Here is a 24673-nt window from a genome sequence, read left to right as displayed (position 1 = left end):
CTTTCTCTCCTAAGCTATATCTATCTGCAAGTGCTGTGAGTTTGCCACCCCCTTGCCCCTTTCATATATGGCCATGATGTTGTTTCTTGTTCTGTTCCTTAGCCTAGAAATGTGATTTGGCTGACCTGAAGTGCAACCAAAATTTCCTTATGCTATTTCAGGAGAAACTAGACCTCCGCCAGCAGCTGAATGAGGCCAAGCAGCAGCTCCTGCAGCAAGCAGAGTATTGCACAGAAATGGGTGCAGCAGTGTGTACATTGTTGTGGGGTGTATCTAGCAATGAGGAAGCTGTTAAAACCATTCTAGGAGGAGTAAGTATGGCAGGTGAATACTTACCGGTGGTAATGCTGTTAGGTCTTTGAAATAAGGACCTTGGTCTCTAACACACCTTAATGTAAGGAAATATTTCAGAAACTAATTGCACTGCAGAAATGTTTTCTGAGTTGTATATTCTTTGGGAACCATCCATTGTCATTTAAGAAGTGTTGGAGCTATAAAGTGTTATGAACCAGGCTGGGAATAAATGCGGTAATTAATTCTTATGTTACCAAACAACTGTTATCTGTTTTCCGCCACACACAGTTTAACTGTAAGCAAGGCTACAGCTAGCACAATGAAAATATCTTTGCAAGCTAGCAGAAGAAAATAATTCTTGGGTGCATGCAGGAGTTCTCATGCCTGTAGAAGGCTTGGAGGAGCTATTACCATGCATGGAAGACAGATCCATTGATACTCAACTTCTTTAAATCTTTGTGCTGCCTTAATACTTGTGCGAGTCTTGGAAATTTAGAGAGTCTAGCTGTGCTGAGACTAATGAATCTTATTAAATCGTCAGTATTGAATGTAGACAGGTAGCTTATTTGGAGAAGAAAAAAGAAAACATCCAAAACAACAATAGTTAAAGACAACGGTAGTATTGCAGCTAACACAGTTTCACTGCCAAGTGCAGCTGATGGAATTAGGAGGGTTCAGAGGAACAGGCCTGATAAAAATATGATTTTCAGTCTTGTCACAGCCAACATGAGAAGGAATTGTATTTAATCTGAGTTAACTGATGCCACAGTTTCTTCTGGCTTGATTTTTTTTCAGCAGCGTGATGAACACCCAAGTGAATAGAATTGGTTCATTATAGTAAGGGGTAAACTAGTGTGTTTGTAAGAGGTTTTCCAGTTTAGGTGCACCAAAATACAGTTACTTTGTACTGGATATTAGAAAGCTGTACAGTGATACCTTTTGGTGACAATATCTGATGATTCAAGATCCAAGTGGCAGCACTTACCAAGGAAAAGTTGTCTGTAAAAACACTGTATAAAGCGGTTAAAATTATTAAAAAAAGACAGATGGGTGGGTACTACAGAGCCCCCACATAGTAACAAAAACAGCCTAAAACCACATTCTGTGTTTTCAGAACAGTTTATAACTGTAAGAGTCAACAGTATTTAGTGACTAGCCATTGTTATTTGACCTGTGAAACAGTATTGAAACAGTATATTTCCCAAAACAGAAATGCTAGCAGTGATTAAAATGACTGTATTTCTACAAGATGACAGTAAAATTAGTAGAAGCCTTGTTGAAAGCAGTCTTAAGTATCAAAATTAAGTAGAATTAAATAAAACAAACCCGTTACCTGATGATTTGTATAAGAGTAAAAAGTCCAGCTGTGAAGATGCAATACTTCTGTTTCTAGGTTTGTTTGAAATGCAGAATACTTCTACTGTAGTGATTCCTAGCAATCATTAGAGCTTACTGAAATGCTATACTTCTGGTGAAGCTCATAGGAACTTTTCTAGGCAGCATTTTCTTGTGATGGTACACATAACTTGATAAGAAACATGCCTGGGTTTGCAACAAGGCTACTAGAAAAAACATAAACGGATTGTATGGCATTGCATCAACCACAGATTACAACTGGCAGTGAGTCAGGTTATTAAAAGATAGTAGAGATTTGTCATACAATGTTCTTGGTTTTAGTTATTTTTGGACAAGTTGTACAGCTTGCAGTATCTTCTCCCCTCCTCTGAGAAGATGCTCTGAGCTACAGAAATGTATAAGAACATCAAAAGTGCTTTGAAACTGTTGCTCATAATTAAGCATGCCTTACAGACCAATGCTTAAGCTTTTTTCAGTCATTGCACAGACCTGCAGAAGTAGGTCTTTCATACAGTTCCGTAACGTAGACTGACTGAAATAATGGTTGGGACCAATGTACCATTTGTGTCCGTATGGTTTCAGAAAGTCAAAACTCGAGAAGCAAATTTTAAATTTAACACAAGTAGTCTTGAAGGCAGTGAGGAAGAGATGCCTACTGTTTCTGCCTTTGCTTAATGTTTCTAGAGAGACATTCAGAGAAGCAGCATGAGAGAGAATTTTCAAGAATGCCTACCTGCATGTGCCAAAAAAGAAGAATTAATTCCCATGAGATTATTTTAGATGTCTTTCAAAAACTTCAACCAGATATTGACACGACAGGGCTCTCACATGGAAAAGCGAACTGAAGGTTTGATTTCAGAACAACATCAAGGTTTGCTTCAACATGAGAAATTTTGGATCCTACAAAGTGGTCTGCTGCTTCAGTTAGCTGGCTTTGTTTTTTTTTATGACAGCAATTTTGCATGTTAACTGATGTTTTCACATTGGACAGCAAAGGGTTCGTTGCATCATCTGCACTCAAGCATCTTAATGGCTGCTCTCAGAACTGTCCTTATCTCAATGTCTGTGGGTAAGACATTCTTCAGTCCCATGAAAATCTTGTCAAGCTAGTAAGAGACTGTGCAGAGTAGGTAGTGTTTGCTATTAATAAACCTGATTGGTCTCTGCTTCAGCTCCTCAGCCCTCACTGCTTGTTAATTAATGGCTATTTGGAAAGAAGCTTCATCAGAGAGGACACCGGTGGCACCTCAAGAGACTGGCAAATAGAAGATTTCATTTGTTTTCTGTGCAACTTACCAACCACTTTGTTTGCTTAGTACTCTATTAATGTTTCCATCTGAATATGTATTTTTCTAATTGCTTATACTAGTTTGCTATAGTAGGCTTCCTTTCTTCATTTTCTCTCACACCTTCTGCTTTGTGGACTACAGTCACTACTTATGTTACAATTGCTATCTTTGAGGTGTGGTGTCCATATAAGCCTATAAAGTACATCCAGCACGTGCAGAAATGCACTTCTTTTTCCGTTCTCTTCCCTCACAATTCATTTGTTCCTGTTATTCTGGAACCACAGTATCATTTGTGAAGAAACTGAGTATTGACTGACCCAACTTTTTACGCCCCGTTGTTGGGAGTCACCCCACAGGTACTGTGTGTTTTTGATGTGGTGAATGTGCAGCAGTGGAGGAGTAAACAAGTGTTAATCAGAAGGTTTGCACATACTGTGAAGGCAGTAGTCTTGACAAATTACTAAAATTTCAGTCACTTTTCAGTATGAGTAAAAGTTCAGGCATTTCACGAGAGGATGGGAATTTATGGCACTCTCTTGGACTGTCCCGTTGGGTTGCTGCCAGCAATGACTAAAAGTTTCAGCTGCTTCCTGAAACGACCAGCAAAATTATTGAACACATTGGGAAACCTGTCATTACGGTCTCTCTACTATGCCATTTTTGTTATGAAAACCAGCATTATCTGTGTGAAATAGTGTTCCAATTTATGGAATTATGCAATATTTTACACGTCAGAATTATTAATACACACAAACAGTTCTCTGTCTGTCTTTGTGGGCTCTGCATCTCTGACTAGGCTCTTTGACCTGCCCTGAGCTTTGTGCCAGGTGGCTGGTTCTTCAAGCAAGATAACCCAAAATGGAGCAGTATAGGGAGAAGATTGCATAATATGCTTACAGGCTGTACTCCTGTTTGTACGCTCTTGCATGATGATCATCTTTCTCATGTGACGCTGTTGACTTAAATTCAACCCATGACCCAGGAGAGACCTCTTTTCCTTTTCTGAAGAACTTCCACTTAGACAGTTGTTCTCCATCTCATATTGAATGATTCATGAATCCTGTTAGGATTCATAAAATTCTGCTTTTTTTCTGGGTATTTCATTGGTTTTTCTTAGGAAATTTGTATTGAGTCACTAAGTCAAGCTGCTCTCCAGTCTTCACCTGAATAGAGTTTTGACAAAAGCAGCTCTAGTAGCCCAGGTAAATGTGAAACACCTGATGCAGCTATTGCAAAGCAAAGAGATAATATCCTCAGTTTTGACAATAAGCATGAATTCTACTGTTTGATATGTATTATTTTGGGTTTGGGAGGTAAATACCCAATAGTATAGTTTTGTAAGTAAATATAGCATTGAGTAGTTTCCCATATTCTTCTGAGATAATGGTTTCAAATATTAGGGGATCAAACATGTCACTTGTTTTCTGTTGTTTTTTTTGAAGTGACTAGATGTTTTAGTAATTTTGCAGATTGTCTAGCTTTACTGTAGCATCTAATAATCATAGTTGCTGTAGTGTGTATGATCTTTTTCTTTCCTCCATGCTTGCAGAATAAAGCAGTAAAGTTTTTCACAATGGCTGCACAGACCATGGAGAGCTTTGTGAAGTCGTTGAGTGAAGACATGAAACAGCAGGATTTGGATTCTGATGAAAATCAGTTTGTATTAGCTTTGGCAGGGATTGTAACAAGTAAGTTAATGTTATCTCTCAGAATAGCATTCCACGTGTACTGGGACTTCCTATATTGTTTTATACGTGTTGCAATAAATGCCGCTTTTCAAAGTCAGGTATTTAGTCAATGCTGATATCTTGGGTGACTTCATGGTCTTCTAACTTTCTAGCAGATTTTGTCATTGGTGTCTCTGTGAGGCACTGCCTGTGACACAGTTAAGGATTAGATGGGTAAGAGCCATTCAGTTCTGAAATTCCCTAACACGTCCGTTCAATCTAGTGTAAAACAAGGGCTATTTCACTAGTCATGTATGCTCACCTTAGTTTGTAAATGTCAAGCAATTTACTTTCTGAATCACCAGTGATGCTAACATCTTCAAGATGCATGAATTGCAGATGATGCAAGTAGATCAGTTTCATCTTAAGGTATGTGCTCAGCATTTTGAAACTGCTTAAGAATTTTGTTGCTGCCAGATGGGCCCCACCTTTGCTCTCCTGAATCCATAGTGCTAAGAGAAGTAAAAGGTAATAAACCTAACTTCCATACTAAATGTTTCTTTTTAGGGTCAGAAAATGACTGGAAAGCCACAGATCTGTCTTAGTATGGCTGCCTTTGGCTTGGAAGGTTATGAGAAGTGGGGTTGATATGTCATCTGCATTTTTGTGAAACTGAGCAACTGTCAAAATGATGCTAGTTAATGACATGATGCAAGATAGGTGAAACAGTGGGTATTGATATAAATAAGTGAATCTTGCATGAACAGCTTTTTTGAAAGTGTGATTTTAGATTAAAGGTTGTAATTTAGAAAAATGTGATGCATTATGCCACTGTACCAAGGCAGGATCCAGTTCTCTCTGATTACTTCATTGAAAACAAAAAAAAGAAAAAGACAAAAAAAAAAAAAAAAGCGTAGCAAAAGTAAAGTCTGAACAAAGAAAATGTTTAAAGACTGGGGTAGAGTGGGGGTGGGCAAGGGACTTTGGGCATTCTGCCTGAGGAGGAATCAGGATGGTGGAATAAAAACTTGTTTCACTGAAGCTGATACAGATTTTGCTAGTGAATTTGATATTACCAAGATTCCTCTCTGTCTCTAATTTGAGAAAGGAGGTTGCTGAAGCTCAAGTGTGATAAAGGATACAGTCAGACAAACGATGTAGAGGGTACCAGTTTAGTCCTCCTAGTTGCACTGTAAAGTAATGTTACACTAAAAAGCTATATTAAAAGACCTGAAGAGGTGGTCATGAAGTGCCAAGTATTCAGAAGTTAGAAAACACCAGAACAGAAGTTCTCAGTGCAGTCTTAACACAGCGCAGCGTGCACAAACGTTGCAATAAGTCTTCAATTATGTGCTGTGTCCATAGTACCTCTGCTTATTCTGAGATTAAAAAAGGCATCACGATGTACATACATAGGAGAGAGAGTCTGAGGCTGCATGAAAATGGAAGAACTGTGTCATGCAGCAGATCCCCAAGCTTGCCTGGAACGGGAGGCCAGGGAACTGGGTTCTGTCACTAATTGCATCACCACACTTCATGTGTTTGGAGGAGACTTGGCCAGTTGCACAGTACAAAGAAGCTGGGGAAGCTGGAGGATACCTCTTGCACATAAGGATGCCATAAAGTATGGGGCAAGCATAAGGGAACCTGTTAGAGGAAGGTCTAATTTGCAGCAGTAGTCTTCGGAAGTATTTTTGGCTTTTGGTTTGTGCATGAATAATGCAGTGCTTGCAGACAGGTAGGAAAACAGCTTTTAGTAGATGCCTAGGAGTGTTTTGGTTGTATAATGTACCAGGCATATTGGACTGAGCGATTGTAGAACAATCTGCAATATTGTTTCTGTAAAGTGGAACCTACAATGGCCAGCTTTGCTTCAGTTCCACAGTATTTGCAGATGTCAGCCTGGAACTGCTTGAATCCAGCCTTTTGTTTCATAATTCACTGTGTTACTATTGGTATACTGGCCACCCTGAATAGATATTTTAATTACCAAAGAAGAATTATTAAGAAGTTTGACCGGTATAATTTATTGCTTCAGTATTTGCTATGTTTATGAATATAGTTTGAAGCTTGTGTAGATCCCATAGTTCTTTTTTCACAGCTGACCTATCTTTTTAGTGATCCTGATAATTAGCATGAGCTTTTGTTTGAAAAATTATTTTTATGGTGGTGTTTTGTGTTCTCTCACAGATGTGGCTGCACTGGCTTATGGCCGTGAGTTCTTGGTTAGTTCAAGTCGTGAGTTACTGGACACAATGATGCACCTCCTGGGAGACATGAAGCCAGGACTCTGTACCAAATTTAAAGTGTATGATGACTTTTTTTTTCTTTTCAAATGAAATGCATTGTTTTGCAGTATAGGTCACAGTGATGACAGCTGTCTTCTCACTCTCCCACTATTTCCTTTCCTGGAGAGGAAACATAATTTTTGGAAACTCTCTTTTCACAGTAGCATTCCTTGCAGATATACCAGGCTTGGCTACGAGACTGTCTTCATCTAGGTTTTGTGTCTCTTTGAAAGTCTCTTAAGCACCATAATGTTGTAGAAATGAAAAGGGATGCACTCCTCTACCTCAGGAGGACTTCACGAGTTGAGGGTCAGGTAAGGAAGGTGTGAGGTCAAGTTTTTAAACAAAAAGAATCTGGGAATTGTGGACTTGTATTTATTCCCTTGCAATATGAAGACTGTCTGTAAAATACTACATCTGATTAGTGTAAAAAGTGAGTTCTGTATCTGCTAAGAGCAAAAACTAAATTAGTTTATGCTACTTAGTAGCTGAAAGTACCATGCACTTATGCTTGTAAAAGGCACTGCCTATAAAGAGATCTTGCGATAACAATATTGTAAAAGGCCATGTTATGCAGTTCAGATGCTGGAAAATTGTACTTTCCAGCTGATGGAGAGATGAAATAAACAATCATCTTTGCCTTTTTGTCAGAGATGTTACAAGCTGAGAATACATGGCCTTGAGCAAGGAAGTTACAGTGGCTTAATGAGTACTTTCTTATCCGCTAAGCTGTGAGCACTTGCCCCGTACACCTGGTTAAATTGTTCATGAAGATGGCTTAAGCCAATATGGTGGGTTTTTTCATAAATGAGACACACATATTAAGAATCCATACACAAAACAACTGTCACAGCTCAGCTGACAAATAGCAGGCCTGTCAGCCACAATAACTTGACTGTGTCCATGCACTCATTTAGGCAGGTTGTACGTGATAGACATGAAAATCAGTCTTAACTTTGCATAGCTTTTATCTTGCCTTACCTCGGCTATCAGGAAACTAGATGTCAAGTGTCTGCTAACTGTCTGGGCTTCTTCCCACAGTCAGTGGAAAGAGATGGTGCTGCCAGATGATCGCTCACTCAGCCCGTGTTAGGGGAGAATGAGTTGCTTCTGAAGGTGCTTGCCTTTCCCCATTGTAGTGAGGGGGAAGGTGACTAGCCTGTGCTAGGGGTTTCATACTTTTATACCAGTCATCTACTGTGTTTCCCAAGTGTCAAGCTTGAAGGCAAGTGCTCAAAACAGGCTAGTTAAACCCCACTGTTTAAAGCCCCAACTAAAAGATTTGTATGAGAATCTCAGCTTAAGAAAGAAAAGGTAGTTTGCGCCTTCATGTATCTAACAAAAAAAAAAAAGACAAGAAAAGAGGATGTATAATGGTTCAAAATCTGTACAGGAAAAAAAAAAAAAGAGGGTTTTAAGGTTTTGTTTCCCAAACACTCTCCCTCTCTCCCCCCACCCCAGATTTCAAGCAAATGTGTGTCTATGGGTCAAGATAGATGATTTTTTTTAAAATTATTTTAGATTGTATTAATATAATGGGCTAATGTATTTGGATTTGAGGGCCTTCCTTGTGAATTGATGTTTTGGGTGCTTTCTTAATTACATTTCAAAATCTACCTGCGTTGCAGAAGAATTACATACTGTGATATGAACTTGGCTGCCATACAGCAATACTGATAAAATATACATAAAATAATACTATGAAGTGGCTAGGGATTCAACAGTGGCCAGCCTCCTTAGGCTGAGAAGTTGAGTGAAGCCTAAAAAAAGACATTGCACAAGGTATTTGATAAGTGAGAAACATTAAGTGTATGTTACAATAGCTTGAGTTCAATGCAATGATAATGTTTTCTGATGTTCTACAGAATTATTAATTTTTTTCTTACTTTGAACTTGCCATTTGGTAAAAAAAATACTCTATATAGAGTGAATGTCAGAAGGGAGATTTCTTCATGGCATTGTCATGGAAAGAGGGATCCTAGTTTGCTCAAATGTTTTAGTGCAAAATATTTCCCCTGTGTTTGTCTTTTATGTCCATGGTCTGGTTTCCTTTTTGCCTACAAGCTCCTTATGTGTCATCTTAATGTTTGATTCTTAAAACCTGTTACTAATGCTAGATTTTTTCCTGTCCTTTTTGGAGATTTTCCACTCTTGCAGCCCCAGCAAAGAAGGGGTTTGGGGGCTGGCTGGCTGGTTTGTTTGTTTTTAAATTCTTCTCTGCATGTGAAGTTTTTTAGCTGCTTGTTAATCTTAAATAGTCAACATTTTCGTAAGCAGGCGTATCAGAAGAACTCCATTTTCTCTGTAAGGAACATAAGGCAGTACAAAATGAAAGACAGTTGTGAGATGAGGATATGATAGTTAACAGAAATTGTAGTGAAATTTCAAAGTTATGTGTAGACAAACTCGAGTCATCAGAAATAATGTTCACACACGCACATTTATATACATAAGCATACATACAGACACGCATTTTTTTTAAGTTACACCTCATGGATTAAAATATCTGTACATTATTTTGGAAATGCAATATGTTTTCCTCTAAACACTACCGTGGTGTGACATGGAAGGACATAACTTAAAATTTAGTCAGTTAAAGAAACAATTTGGTTTAGTATTCTCAAGGATATGTTTGTTCTTTGCGCAGTTTTGAGGTTTTAAAATTAATTTCTAGCTTTTATTTTCAAAAATATTTTTCTTTTATGTGTGACAAATCAGGGGAAACTGTGAGTCTAATTCTACACATAGCAGTAGCAAACAAAGTCAACTGATAAAAAAAGGAGTTATCTTTCTTCTAGTTCTAGCAATCCTGTGTTTTACTTGTAACAGTATATAAATTTTAAAAGTACAGGGAAAAAGCTATCATTTATTTCAGTACTGCTATAATATTCGTTGTAGTCCATAAGTATGTAATAAATGTGTCCAAGGCCTCTACATGAGTGCTGGGACTGAAGTCTCATGAATGTCTTTGCTTTTTGGAAATAGCAGTGGTGTGAAAGAAATTAGGTTTTCTTCTCATTGGTATAGGGTTTATTCAACATTTGTAGTTCTTAGGCAGTCAATAAACATTTGCACAATTGTTCATACCTATAATTAAATTGTTAGGAATCTTCAACTTTGCTTATGTAGCAATTGAAAGTGGCCAGTAAAAATACATACTTCAGTACATATTAGTACATTTTAGATACTAATCCTGTGTATTAAGCAGAAGAGAAGGGGCTTTAGCTACACTTTTAGTTCCACATTTTAAAGAAAGCATTGACAGATGCAGTAGTACAAGATTTTAATTAAATTTGGCTTGTCAAAATAGGAAGACTATGAAGTACACAATTAAAAAGCCCTCTGCATTAAACAAACTCAAAAGTGTTGTTTATCCAGTCATTTTGTGTGTCAGGTTTACTTCAATAAGCACTTTTTCAATAAATACTTTTTTTTTTTTTTTTTCAAAAAATACTTCATTAGAATGTGCAAGTACTAGAGGTGAAGGTGGTATAAAGGGCCTAGAAACGCTTCTATGTTGTGCTCAGGTGAGTGTGTTTAATTAGTAATAATACACTGCTGCTTTTGGATTAGGCCCTTACATTGGCTTGTGGGGTGAGTTAAGTTTTCTTCTGACACTCCAAAACCATAGTACTTTCCTGGATCACCACAACCAGTCCATTTCATCTGCACAAAGCAAACAAGTGAAATAAAAATACAAACTTAGCAGTATCTTTTTACGTCACTTTATTTCTAACTGCAAATGTCAGACAGATTAAGGATGAAAGACATTGTCAAGAAATGTTAACACTTTGCATTATAAGATACTTTTTTTTTTTTTATTGAAAACTTAATTCTGGCTGATTATAGGTAGTTATGGCTGTGCTCCTTTGTCAGGGCCTGGATTCTGGAACCCAAGTAAGAGCTGCAGAGGCTGTATGACAAGGAGCATATGGGCTTTACAAGCTGCAGTTTCAGTTTCACAGTACACCTCGCTGCTTGCAGTGGCCACTGATGCAATAGATTTAATACCTACTATTTCTTTTTTCTACTGCTTAGGAGCCTGAGTGATCAAACTTAACAATGGTGCAGCACGTAATATAACTTAACGCCTCTTCCACTGCAGGCTGACACGAGCTGTGTTATTTTCCTTTCCTGCTCTCTGAAGGTCTGCACGGATTGTGTCTGAAAGTCTGCTAGTGGCATAGTAACTTAAGCTATGAGAACTCATTCGAGAATAGGATGTGAAGTGTCAAGTCCGTTTGGAATAACCTTATTTTTCTCTTGTTTGGAAATGGTGGCAGTGCAGTGACATGCAGGTTTATTGCAGTCATGAGACATAGCAGCTGCCAAGCTAGCCCTAGCATGGAGGAGAACATTCCAGCCTGTTCCTGTTTCTCTGTAATTGTTTTGTATGCAACCCAGCACCCAGCTGTGAGTGGGTATGATGACATGTTCCATAAATGTTGTAGGAGCCCTCTCATTCATCATCCCTTTTCATTGTCCAGGAAATTGACTTGCATGTTACCATCTTTGAAAATAAATAAAATAAAAGTAATGGCATCCATCATAGCACATCATAAAGTGCACTAATGCTGTCTCCCCCCTAACTACTTCACAGCTGTGAGGGTGATCTGCATAAAAGGCAGGACAGGAGAACATTGCTAGAAGTGTGAAAGGATTTGTAAGACAGCTTTTTGACTCAAGAGTACGGCTCTTTTTTTCGGGCACATCAGAGTCCTCTTGGCTTGAAGTTCATAGTACAGTAGTGATCTGATTTTGTAAGACGCAGAGCATTAGTTTGTCTTGTTAATGTCAATGGAGATTTTTTTTCTGGATGTTCTTTCTGCTTTTGAGTATCAGGTCCCATTCCTGTTGGAAGTTGGAGGGAAATTGAGATAATTTGCATTAAGCCCCCTGAGGCTCAGCTTAGCTGAAAAAGAAAGTTTTATCCACCAAAACGATAAAAAACTTGTATTGGCAACATGGAAGACAGTGTATCAAAATCAGCATTAAATGTTTCAGAGCAGAACTTAGTTTAGTGGAAACTGCAGGAAAAAATTTAATCCAAACAAAATGCTCTGCATTGAGTATTAGCGATTGTTAGCCAAATGCCCTTTCCCTCTTGGGTTTCAGATTTTGCAAGTTTTCAGATTTTACTGATCATACTGGAGCTTTTTGTGTTTGCAGTAACTTCAGCGTGAGCCGCCATGGGAGAAGGCAGTGAAATGGGCAGGCTAGAGCAGTCTTTTTAAAATGCAGAGCCTTCTCCAGCCTACCTGGTTTTCTCTCTGTGGAAAAGTTGAGACTCTGGTTTGATTTATAACCTGTGATGTATGCAACCCCAAAATGACTAATGAACTTCCTATTTTAAGAGCTTGATAAATTAGGAAATCCTGGTTTGGAAGCTATTGAAAATGTGGCTGAAATGAACAGATACTCACTATGTGTATTATTTTTTTGTTGTTGTTTACACACTGACATGCAAGCGACAGTCTTGGGTTTTGGTTTGTCAGAGGTGTCACCTTAGGGTTTGGGTTTTTTTTTTGCTTTTTTTTTTTTTTTTTTTTTCAGTGAAGGAAATGTTTTCTAGCTGCCAGGCGATACACCTTCTCTGTTACCTGTAAGACAGGTTATGGGTTCTGTACTCCTTCAAAGTCAAGGACCATAATAAAAGACCAAAATAAATGATCTTCTGGATAAAAAAAAAAAGGCTTTGAGTGGGCTCAGATGTTGTTTGGAAAAAATTTTGGAGAGGAGGTGCAGGTGACCTGTGTTATCCTGGTGTTGATCTGCTCAGACAAGAGCACAGTTTATAGCCAAATTGAAGTCCAGTGTTATTGACTTTAAAAAAAAAAAAATCCACCACGTGTACATTGAACGTAATCAATCTGGACTCCTGAAGGCAGAGCAGATGGGAAAGTCCATGATGACATTTTAAGGGACAAGCAGTCTTTTCTTCACAGCAGGGTCTCATTCGATGGCCCAGATCATACGGGTCTGCCTGACTGCGAGGGGCTAGAGAGGAGGCAGAGCAAGCCAGTTCTCTGCCTTGCACCCAGAACAGAAGGGACAAGTCCAGCTTAGGAGGGAGCGTGCTAAGCTGAGCTTGGACTATTGGTGCCTTCCTTTTCCCTTCTTCAGGCCCATCCTCTTCTTCCAAATGCTTCTGTAGGCATAGTAACTTTCTCGGACAGTAGAGAGAGACTACGCTGGTGTTTGCTGCGCGCTGGCTGTATATCGCGTCTGTTTGCATTTGCAGAAGGAACAGGAGGATGCTTGAAAAAGGATGGCATAGGCAATGTGTCTGTGTCTCAGCTGACCGGAGAGTTGGTGTACAGAAAGGCCAGTGTGGCACAACTGATGGAGCAGAGACTCCCTTTGACGTTGTTTCTAGTACTCTATATACAGCCTTGCTTTCCATGTTTCCTAGTGGCCATTTTATTTGTCAGGGCAAACAGCTTATTTGAAATTATCATCTGCCCAGTGGGGATTGTAATGACAAAAGCTCTGTTGTATAGGTTGTATGGTCAGGTATAGCCAAGTCCTGGTTTTGTACATTTTGTGTTACGAAGCTCATGGAGTTTGTGAGATGTTCTTACTTTTGCATGGGGTATTTTTCCATGTGTTTGAAATACGTGATTTAACCATAGAAACAAGATTTTGCACAATATTGCTTATATATGAGACTTCTCTTTTATCAAAATATAAATTATTAGAATAGGCTTCTGCTTCAGTACATGCTTGGCATAAATAGCAAAAGATGCCAAAACACGCAAAGGAATCAAAGGACATCACATATTTTTTCTTTCCATTTTAGGCTAATGCTTATGTCACTTTACAATGTGAGTATCAACTTGAAAGGCTTGAAGTACATCAGTGAAAGTCCAGGCTTTATTCCTTTGCTTTGGTGGCTATTGAACGGTAAGTTGCTCTAAGAACCTTGTAAATTGGAACTTTGGGGATTGTAGGTTGGCAATAGGTGTTCCAAATAACAGAACATACATTTATATCTGTAACTTGATTATGTATAGCTTTTGTCAGATTAAAAGTAAACAAAAAGGGTAAATAACTAGTGGGAGATGTGCATTTTCCACAGCTTTTTTGGCACTGTATGTATTCCATTGCTAAAAAATTTATTAATGGTAGTATTAAAAATAAGGAATGGAAAAATTTTGATTAAGTGGATTTAAAAAAACCACCTGTATTTTCACATACCAACTTTAAAATAAACACTGAGGGTAAACTATGTATCAGATCACTATCATGTAACAAAAGAAAATGTAACTGTGTTCTGACACATCTTGAGGAAAGAAGCCGACCTCTGTAACTACACTCCTTTGTGACAAAAGTGACCCCTTGTACAGCTGAACCTTGTGTTGTAATAGGATTTAATCTTGCAGGGCTTGAGTACTATTCCCAGCTTTGCCTTTGGTCAGTGCAGGACTTCAGGGATGTCAGGGACTTCTGTTACCACTGTCAGGTACAAGAGTGACATCAAGGCTCTGCTCTTTCGGAGGCTTCAAATCCCTGCGTAGGAGCCAGCAGAGATTGACGTTGCCGGTGTGCGTTCAACTTGGCTGGCAGCTGTGTGCACAGCTTGCGGGGGACAGTGAGGACAGCAGTAAGGACAGAGCCATGACACTGTCCTGCCTATGAACTGCTCCTAGAGTTGCTCTGTCTTGGTTTTCTCAGGTTTTTGTGGCTTGTCCGTGAGAAGATTTTGGTGTGCAGTTCATAGGACTGGGGGGGGGTTAATCACGTCAGCACTCTGTGCTGCCATGCAAAACCCTGCTAAAATGCAACTAGCAAACACTAACAGCAGCTGAAGTGGGAGAGGTTGCATCTGCTTTTTCAATGAATTAATTTGATATTGAAGTTTTGGAAAAGCTTTAATTTGGGCTGGTAAACTGGAAGATACTTTTGTTGCTCACAGTCCCCTCAATTGTTTTACAGAAAATGTAGATACTTGTTCTTTTCACCAAATAATTTACTGCTTTGCAATGCCATAGGATTGCTCTTCTGAGATTTCAGAAAATTAAGTAATCCTTGTAAGACTTCTGGAAAACACCCATTTTAATTTTGTTTTTAATGTAGTTTGAGGAAAATTGTATTCTTTGAGAACTCTAAATACACAGTCCTTTGTTCTGCTGTGCTTAGAAATTTAACATATGTTAGTGTAGATTTTCCTTTTACTTTGTTTGGTTACTATATACGTAAGCAGTTGTTCTAGCAAAAAAAAAAAAAGCTCAAAACCCCTGTCCAAGTATGAGTTTTCAAATGTGCCCTTCTAAATGTTCTGATAAAACAAAGCTGCTAATTGTTTGATGCAGTCTGTTGTTTGAAGAAGGCTCTTGAGTATCACATAAAGAGGATGAAATGTGGCACAATTATAATTAATTTGCAGCTGCTAATAGAAATCAGAAATGGAAAGGCTACTCTGCATCTTGAAAATGCTACTTGTATATGGCTGTGTTGTAGAAGGAGGGACGGGCATGGCTAATTCCTTCGCTTTTTGATAATAAAGGTCTCCAGTTACAGCAAAGGAGGAAGATTCTCAGATAAACCACATCTGCTGGTTCATATTTCTGACTTTGGAGGAAGTCTGCTTACTGTCACGGGAGCTGGCGGACTAGTTTGTATACCAGATGAGAGGTCAGATCCAAGACCTAATCTTGTTTCCATCGTTTTGTATGAGAACTATGTAGTTCTCTCTGTATTTAATCTATTTGTAAACTTTTCAACTTGCAAAACTCAGTAGCTTCCCCCTCTCTTGCTCTTCTTCCATTTCTGTGGCATCTTCAGCTTCTGCTAGCCGTGATTCAGCTTATAAACACCTGGAGATGTTACAGCATAAGGTCATGATGTTTTTTTCTAGGCAAGAGAGTAGAGCACTACACTCTGCTGGCACAGTATCCTGTATATGCTGCCTTCCTGCAGGAAGTTTCTTCAAAGATGATTCAGCTTTCCACAGTTCTGTAAGCTTTTATCAGCATTCCCACCAAGAGAGGCCCCAGAAATCATCCTCTGACTTTTATTTATTTATTTTTTTTTTTTTTCCCAGAGAATCATCCTATTTGCTTTTCCATCGTCAATCTACAAGTGTCTGTGACCCCAGCCTATACATCAAGGCCAGTTTTCTCCCACTGGCTTGTGTGCAACTGATAAATCCCTCAAATTTCTTCACTGAATTCTCAGTCTCTGTCCAGTCGTCTTGTCCCCTGAAGAATGTCCTTCCCGTTAAGTAAGGAGAGCAAATCATTAATTTGATTTTCTTTATTCCACTTTTTTGTATCTGAAGCAAAGAGGGTTTTGATTCAGGTTGTCTAGCCGACTTTTTGAAGTGACAGAAATATGCCTTGACATTGAGTACACAAATTGGAAGAGAAAGAAGGAAAAATCTAATAAAGATTTCTGGTGAAGTAAGAATGTTAGCAGCAAACTGAGTTCATCTATCCTACTGTCTGGAAAATTTGGATGAGCCAGTATGACTTCACACTTGCTAACAGGAATTCTTAATAGCTCTTTCTGCTGGAGGCTATACAGATAATAGGAGAAAAACAAATGTTTAACACACTTTTTGAAGGTAATGCAGATCTCTGTAGTTTTAGCACTTTATAAGGTGGGCTATTTTTTCTTTTTCTACCTTTTTAAACACTGTCTAAAAGATGAGCACCCTTTAATAAACAACACTGATCACTGAATAATATACTCTGGTAGCTTACGTACCTATTCTTCATTGGAATCAGCTATGCCTACCTATACCTTCCCAGCCTGGTGCCAGCATAAACCACGTGAATGATGACTCAGATTTCTGTCCACAGAGCAGCTTGTGGGATCAGTAGAGTTCTCTTCTTGTGGAGCACCATTTGTTTGCAAAGCAGCTGTTCCCATCTTGGAGAAGATAGGCAGCTGCTGTCCCTGTGTTGATATTTTGGCTAAGAGTTTCACATAACTTTCAGATTTAAAGAAGCCCTCTCCTCAGGAATAGAAAAATTACATAATTTTGGGTAGAAATCCAGCAGAGATTTCTCAATATTTTTTTCTGGGGCTTTACATCTATAGATGCAATAAGACTTTCATTCTGTAATTCCCAAAGAGGCAGACTGAGACTTTTTTCTGCTAAGTATCTTTTGAAGAATAAGGAGACTCAGTAAACTCAGATATTAATAATAAAGACTAGATTTATGTGTTTCATTTTTGATCATACAGAACATCTACCAACAAATGAGTGCTAGAGAAAAAGATTCTAGGCTCTTCTCTGCTTTTTGGTTTGGTTGTTGTTTTGGTGGGGTTTTTTGGTTTTTTTTTGTTTTTTGGTTTTTTTTTTAATACTATCCTGTATCTTTATTTTGGTTTTCCCCACTTGTCCTTACTTTGAATGCAGATTAAAAAAATTCCTCTCCTTGGATACAGGAGACAGTGTGCGATTCAGAGAGACTGTGTCAGTGACTTTACTCATCTATAGCTGGGAAATTTCTCCAGATCTTCATTAAACAAAAGACAAGAGAAGTATGACTAAGTTTAGATCTTGCCCTTCAGTTTCCTCCACCAGTTCCGTGCGGAAATCTAACCTTGTTTATCCAAATTCTTTGCAAATGAGTCTTTATCGTAAATGCCTGTATGAAGCACATTCTCATTTTGCTAATGCTGCCTGCAACCTTCAGTGTTTGCTTTTCATGACTAACCCTGAAGGTTTCCAATGCCTTGCTTTTCTGTTTGAATTGGTTATGGCTGTGAGAGTTTTTGAAAATTCAGGTTATTTGCATGGCAGCATGTTATTTAAAAGACATCTGGACAAACAGAACTTCTCTATTTATAAACTGATGTCTATATTGAAACAAATTTTGGTTTGTAAATCAAAACCTCGGTTATCAGTATTTCATGTGCTCAACAGCTTCGTACTCTTCAGACTATGAAACTAGTCTTAAAATGAGGATTGCCCTTCTTGGCCTTTAAGATCACATCAATTTTTTTTTTTTAAATGCAAAGATGTCAGCTGTGACACAGAAAGTCCCTGAACCACAGTTAACTGACAGGCTGGAAGAGTGACCAGGGAACGTCTCACTGAATGCTTGTCCTTTTCCATACTCTAAGCAGCTGCTGCAAATGATACTTGCCCAGATGGAGCTCTGGCTGGGCACAGTGTAGCTGTCCTCGCCGTCTGAGCAGGAGTTTCTTGACTAGGTCCTCGCCCTGCCTAGCAGCAGACTCATGCAAACTGACATTCTCCTGAGGAGCATAGTGCTTCTGCTTTTGTGAATATATGTGAGAAACCTTAACTCTCATAAATGCATTTGTCACTGTAAAGCATAAGTTTGCTCTTACATTGTTACTTTGGTTCAGTAGCTGCTGAGGGAATCCTCAGAAGCCCAAGCTAGGATTGATGGGAGCTGGACAACATATCTAACAGCTCACCCATAAATCTGTCAGCTGCAGAATGATGTTTATGCAAGCTCCTTTTCACTTGCAGCCCCTAAGTAGTGGTCAGGCAAATTGGGACCAAATTGCTGCTTCGATATGGACCCTGGCAGTTTCTCTCAAGGATTTCTCTGATAAAGCATGACAAGCCTGTGTCTGTAGGAGAATGGAGAATTCTAGTTAGCTGAACTCTATGTCAGAGCAGCCACCTGGCCAGGGAGGAGACTAAAGCAAACCCAGCTGTTATACAGGAGTTGGGGCAAATATGTTGCAGAGAGAAAGTGCATTTGTGCCTGTAGGAATTGCAGCAGCAAAGCTCAGTCTGTTTTCTCCCACGGTGTTCTCCCTGCTCCTTCCCTGCATAATGTTTCTATTGCAGCACTTCTTGCCTCCTCAGACCTATAAGAATTACAAAAATGACCAGAAAACTCTCTGCTGCTGCAGATACTGGCTCAGCTCTGCCAGCATTGGCAACGCAGGGATCTTACGTAGGGCAAGCTGTGGCCCTAGCTCTCTGCATTAGACATGCTGTGAACCTAGGTAGCTTGACAGGTTCATAAAAAGGAAAGGAGGAGTGGCAGGTCACCCCTTCATGCTGGAATCAAACAGTAATTGAATTGAAGTACACAACGGTGGGAAGCTTTTGAAGTACTGCTCTTGTACATTGACATAGCTGTAAACAGCTTGCTAGTAATAAATCTTGCGTTCAGGTGGCCAGAGAATGGTATGGACACGTGTAAATTGAGTTCACACAACTCAGAGCCAATTGTAGATAAGCTGTTTAGCATTGATGCAATGCAATTACTTAAACCCTGCTGTAGGGAACAGTTCATCTAAGAGCATGGTGCTAATGACAGATGTGACTAAAATCTGTCCGCGTTATCAGTTGCTTTTGTCAGTGACTGAAAGCCAGTGACATCAAACGGTAGTGCTAGCAGCTAGCAGAACGTCAGCAAACTCCAGCAGTTTCAACACCTTGTTAAAATTGCATCAGCATTTTATGGTAGTGGTAGGCTTATGCTGTGCTTGTGATTCCCGACTGAGGCAAGCAGCTTGATTTCTTCCCCTATTCCCCAGAAATAATGATTGTAGTTTTGAAATTTTAGTTTAAGAGATGTGTGTGCTAGTTGTTGGGAGGATATGATGCAGTGATTTGATTACAGCTAAAGGATTTTTTTGATCTTGTACTAACAAAATGTTACTCAGCTAATGTAGAAATTACTAAATCTGGAAGCTATCGAAATATATATAATGCTGAGTAATGAAGATTCCTTAAATTTCTTCTGAGCATTCTTTAGACTGAGTTTTTAGAAAAAAAAATCCCTAATGATACTGGAAAGACAAGAGAGACTTCTAGGGTATTTTTTAAAAATCCTCTTAGAAAACCTGATTATCCGTAATAAGTAGTATTCTCAAAACTGCATGTAATCCTGAGGGAGTGTATTTTAAGGCATATGTATTTATTTAACTCAAAGCATCTCAGAATACATGCAAAACAATGGCAATCAGAGGTTAAATGCATATTAAGTCATCTTCTGGTGCAGGACTATTTCCTTCCTTTGCTGTATGCCCGGGTGCCTAATCTGTTCTTCATTTGAGTGACTCAAGCCGTTGAGCTTCCCTGGCTGCTGCTGGAGATTCTTCCTAGAATCTCTTTGCTGTTACTGGAAAATATTCTTGCTTGTCAAGCTGGAAATCATTTCCTGATCTCCTACAGATCCTAATTTTGTTAACTCCCCTCCTAAGGCTTCTTCTCTGATCAGTTCTTACTTTTTACAGCCTTTAAACACTTGCAGATAATAGTAGCATAGATGCCTGTAACAGTATTAGTAACAAAGCACTTCTCATCCAGGGATTTAAAGTATCTTACATATATGAAGCTTCCCAGCAGTACTACAAGCCATTAGAAGTATTAATGGCTTTATTTCATGGAGGAATAATGTCACATGGAGGAAGATTGTAATGAACTACATAGATTTCACTCCCAAAAGCTTATTTCTTCTTACCTATTTGGGCTATGGCTTGTTGCTGCTATTTCCAGTGACTAAATGTAGAATATTACTAAGTACAGAGAAAGGGGGCAGGTGATATGTGCAGAGTTTGAATATTATATGTGGCAAAAAAAAATAGGAATTAAAAAAAAAAAAAACTGGCAAGCATGAAGACCAAAATGGAAGGAATGGGAGGACAAATTCAAGGCTTTTAGTCATATTTTGATTAGGTCAGAATAAATCTAAAAACCAAAACTTGGACCCACGTTTTTTCAAAAGGATTTACTGAAGTGTTGTTGCCCAAGAAGTTGGACATAAAGTCTTGCTATGAGCAGCACAGTTGCAGCATTTTTCTGTGAGTTATGACTGCTCATCACTTGGAAAATTGCAGCTGCAGGTACTGATGGAGATGATGATGGAAAGACTCCTCAGAGCCTTCAGCCCAGGTGGCAGCAATAGGAGTAGCTGTGGTGTGGGTATGGCCACTTCTGCAGCATATGCAGCACTAATGATTGGGTTTTTAAAATGCTGATTTGATTGTCTAAAGTTGTCCAGTGTGCCCAATAGCTAAGATTCTCATTGCACAGAAAATCAGAAAATGCATATTATTGTTCTGTTTTGGACAATTCCTCTGTCCTCAGATTATACCCTACTCTGCTAGATTCCCAGGAGAAAGCAGAATTCCTTTCTTAAGAGGTTTACACTTTAGATAGGGAAGAAGGTATGGTAGAAAAGACCTACATATCTCATTTATGATTGAAAATGGAGGGAGAGAGAGAGTGTCTGGCTTGTGGGTGTAGATCAGATGTCACAATCTTTAATATTGTACTTTAGCCACGTGCTAGTGGGAATTACTTAAAAATTCCCATCTTGACAGTCAGTTTCATGCTTAAAGCTCTAGTCTTCTTCACTGTCCATCACATTCTGTTTTCTCCCTTGGGTGCTTTCAATATTTCCCCTTATGTTTTAATGAATAATTCTCCTTAGACCTTTTTCAGGTCACCAGTTTTAGGTATTAAATAAGCCAGGAAAGGAAATAACTTGCCTCATTCCACCAAATGCTTCCTTCAGACTCCGTACAGTGTGGTTTATCGCTGCGCTGCATTTATGCTCCTTCAGTGAGATTGTGGCCTATGTGGTGATTTTGTGTACAAAGTGATCTGAATTAATTTTTCTCAACACTTCTGTACAAGGCTTTATCAAAAGCTTGCTGAAGACTAGGTATACTAATGACAAACACATAAAAAATGCATGGCACGTGGAACAAATAACTACTTCAGCCGTAAAAATATGTTCTACATTTTCATTTGGAATATGCAGAATAGAGAAGTGCAAAAATGAGACTTTCTACCAGATGCTTTTGATAAAGCTATAAACAACTAAATGCCAATGGACTGTTGTGAACGATTAAACTATAATGCTCCTAATGTTTCAGTAATTAAAAATGCATCCTGTATTCTTAACAGTAGACTTATTATACGTCTTCCTAGCTTAAGTCAGTCAAAGGTCTTTGCTACATTTCTCTGACGCATTCCTAAGCAGCAGTGCTTAGCTTCAGTGCCCATTTCAATTTTGTGTAGACTCAATTAAACACTTGGAAGGTTGATACGTGGTTACCAGAAAGTTTAATAAAGATTAATATTTTATTAAGCTTTGAAGAAATCTGAAGCCTTGTATAAAAAGAAATTAAAGGGCAGCCTGGTGATTTATTACAGATTTGATTAGTTGGTCTGGTTTTTAAGTTTGAATAGTCATGGGATATATCTTGTTCTGCTCTTAAATCAGATTGCATCCAACAGTACGTCTTGGCTACTGACTGGATAAATTCAAGTTGATAAATTCCCTGATATATAGCATTTTCAGCATTTGAAAAACAAAGAGAAACTTTCTTGTTTATCTCTTCCTCCCAAACACTGCTGAACACAAGCTGCTGAGGAGGGCAAAGATGTTTTCAGGTTCCTTCTAGAGCCAGCCAGCCAGCACCAAATGGCAGCTGTGAATTATGAAAATTCAGCTATTCCCTGTCTGCCTGGTGGGTCGTGAGGAATGGCACTGTAGAGCTTTAATGCTGCTTTTTGGACTCGCTTGTAATAAGTGCTGGATTTTTTCCTCCCCTGCTTTTAGACCCGGATACAGAAGTTTGTCTTCATGCTCTGCGGCTCCTCCAGTCTGTGATTCTGGAGCCAGAAGTGTTAGCCAAGTCAGCCTCTGAGATGCGTGATACTTTGCCATTTCAGCGTATCATTGCACTGTCAAAGAGCCGCAATGCAGATCTGCAAGCACTTGCAAAAGAACTACTTGAAGATCTTAAAATACTTGAGTATGAAGCATAGAAGAGCTCTATGACGCCAACTGCTTACGTCTTTCCTATATTTTTATGCTGCAAGAGTTGTTGGACATGGGCTTGACTGAAAAAACCTCCACCTAAGTTCCTCTGACAAAATCCTTTTTGGAAATTAGGTAACCCAACTAAAATAATACTTGGGAAAACATGTTGGGTTTTAGCTGCTCAAATATAATCTTAGGTGATGTGGTAGAGATGAGACAGACTTAATTTCTTTGAGTAGGATTTTGTTGGTAATGGGTTTCCAAAATGATTCCGGTTATATTGTCTGTTTATCATATATAGGGAGTAAAAAAGCAGTCATCTCATTCATTGATAGTACATCGTTTATTGCAGTGGTAAATAATCCTTTTGGTCTATCCTTAAGAATTACTGTACTGTGAGGAAAACTTTGTTGCTATTCGTAACTCTTTTGTGTCAGAATGCATCCCAAGTTCCAATTTTATTGTTGTTATTTCTCACCTCTCTTTTTCTATTCTAATAAAAGAAAACTTCAATTCTGTGGCATGTAATGGATTCTGCTTTCAAAATTCACTTTCAGACTCACTCGTACTGCAAGTCAACCTGGTGTGAGGCTGCCAGGCATACTAGAAACTGAGCGATTGTTTTTTCAAAAGCCCTGAAAAAAGGAAATTAATTACTGTTGCCCATGGTACCTAGTTGTGTGCTGAAGAAGGTAAAACGAACTGCTGCTCTGTTGTGAGCAGCATTGCATTGCCTCACAACTGTGGTGTGTGTTAGAGCTTCTGTGTACAACTTGCTTACCTCAGTGGTAAATACATGCTTTGTATTGGTACAATTTATGCATTTTTTTAAGAAAAAAGAAATAGTATCCCTTTCTGTGATGACAGAAACACAGCCAGTTAGGTGATGCTATTCAAGGGAATAGCAAAAGAGAAATGCAGTGCTGTGATAGCAACTTTGTCCTTACTAAAGTTATGGTACCTCAGTTGTGAACCCAGCGTATTAGCAAAGTACAATGTGGACTTCTACTCCAAATATGCAGAAGACACAAAGTAAACTTCATAGGATTTAAATATTGTGATTGGCAGACGGTTTTGGAGGAAGACCATTGTTAAATGTGTAAGTTAAAGTACAGGTCACCTCCCATTAGGCTAGTGGCAGAATGATGAATGTTCAGAGTTAGAAATGTAATAAATCAGCTTAAAATGACTTGAAATAATTGGCTCAACTGCTACAGTTGATATTCGTCTGATTTGGGACTGTCTAAAATGAAGAATCAGATACAGATCTCACATACATGAAAGGGCTGCGTGGGGTTCTGCCGTGTCTTATTCAACACTACATTGAACTTACCCAATTGCAGATTTTTGGAAGGCTCTATATCTTTCTTAAAGCATGCTTTCTTTGGATTTGTTTACTTATCTTGCTATCCTAGTTAAACCTCCTAGAGTTTAATCCTAAAGAGATCAAAATGATAATCAGTAATGTCCTGGAATATCAACTCATGAAAGTGCTCACTTTTAAGAAACACTAAAGGGCCACCCACTTTCCATTCCATGGGTATCTGCTCATGAAGGTCTTTCATAAGACTTTCATGGACTTGATGATCTTGGAGGTCTTTTCTAACCTTAAAGATTCTATAAACTTTTGGAAGCCAGTAAATAATAGAAAAATAAAAAAGTAGTTATGTAAGCAGAAGAGCTGGTGAAACCTCAGATCCTGTGGGTTTGAGATATTTCTTGAAAATTTCTGTCCTTCCCCCTGAAGTCCACCCAAGGGGCAGCATGGAGTGCATGAGCTGAGGGTGACATTGGATGCTCATGGCCAGGTTAGTAAGCTGTGGCAATGGGCCGGTTAGCTGCCACCAAGCAGGGTGTATGCCACTCTGCCAGCTTTGCCCTCCTGAAGTTTCCAATTCAGGTCTTTTCTGCTGTTACCTTAGCTGGGAGCTTAATCATCCTTGAGAAGTCTTCTCCCTCTGTTGAGTTTGCTGGGAGCTGACTGACAGATTCAAATGTTATGAGAGGGACTGGCAATGCAATTGCGCCTTATTTCCATATGAAATTAGGAAACAAAACAC

General features: G+C 38.8%; 1 protein-coding gene across 3 annotated transcripts in view; it reads left to right on the top strand.

Moving 5' to 3' along the window:
* Positions 1-23136, top strand: part of HSF2BP (heat shock transcription factor 2 binding protein) — a 34124-nt gene extending 10988 nt beyond the window's left edge. For 2 of the 3 annotated variants that reach the window (XM_086766081.1, XM_086766091.1), the window contains exons 4-7: positions 4489-4627; positions 6797-6914; positions 13694-13797; positions 22410-23136. In XM_086766081.1, coding sequence (XP_086622207.1) covers positions 4489-4627; positions 6797-6914; positions 13694-13797; positions 22410-22618 — 570 coding nt within the window. In that variant the 3' untranslated portion in view covers positions 22619-23136. Of the gene's footprint in view, positions 1-161; positions 312-4488; positions 4628-6796; positions 6915-13693; positions 13798-22409 lie in introns of all 3 variants that reach the window. The other variant, XM_086766097.1, reaches the window with a different exon arrangement.
* The last annotated feature ends 1537 nt before the right edge of the window (positions 23137-24673 follow it).

This window comes from Chlamydotis macqueenii, chromosome 1, assembly GCF_036417535.1.
Source record: "Chlamydotis macqueenii isolate bChlMac1 chromosome 1, bChlMac1.mat, whole genome shotgun sequence".
Classification (NCBI taxonomy): domain Eukaryota; kingdom Metazoa; phylum Chordata; class Aves; order Otidiformes; family Otididae; genus Chlamydotis; species Chlamydotis macqueenii.
The sequence above is the reverse complement of the archived record's forward strand: the minus strand, read 5'-3'. Positions and strand labels throughout refer to the sequence as shown.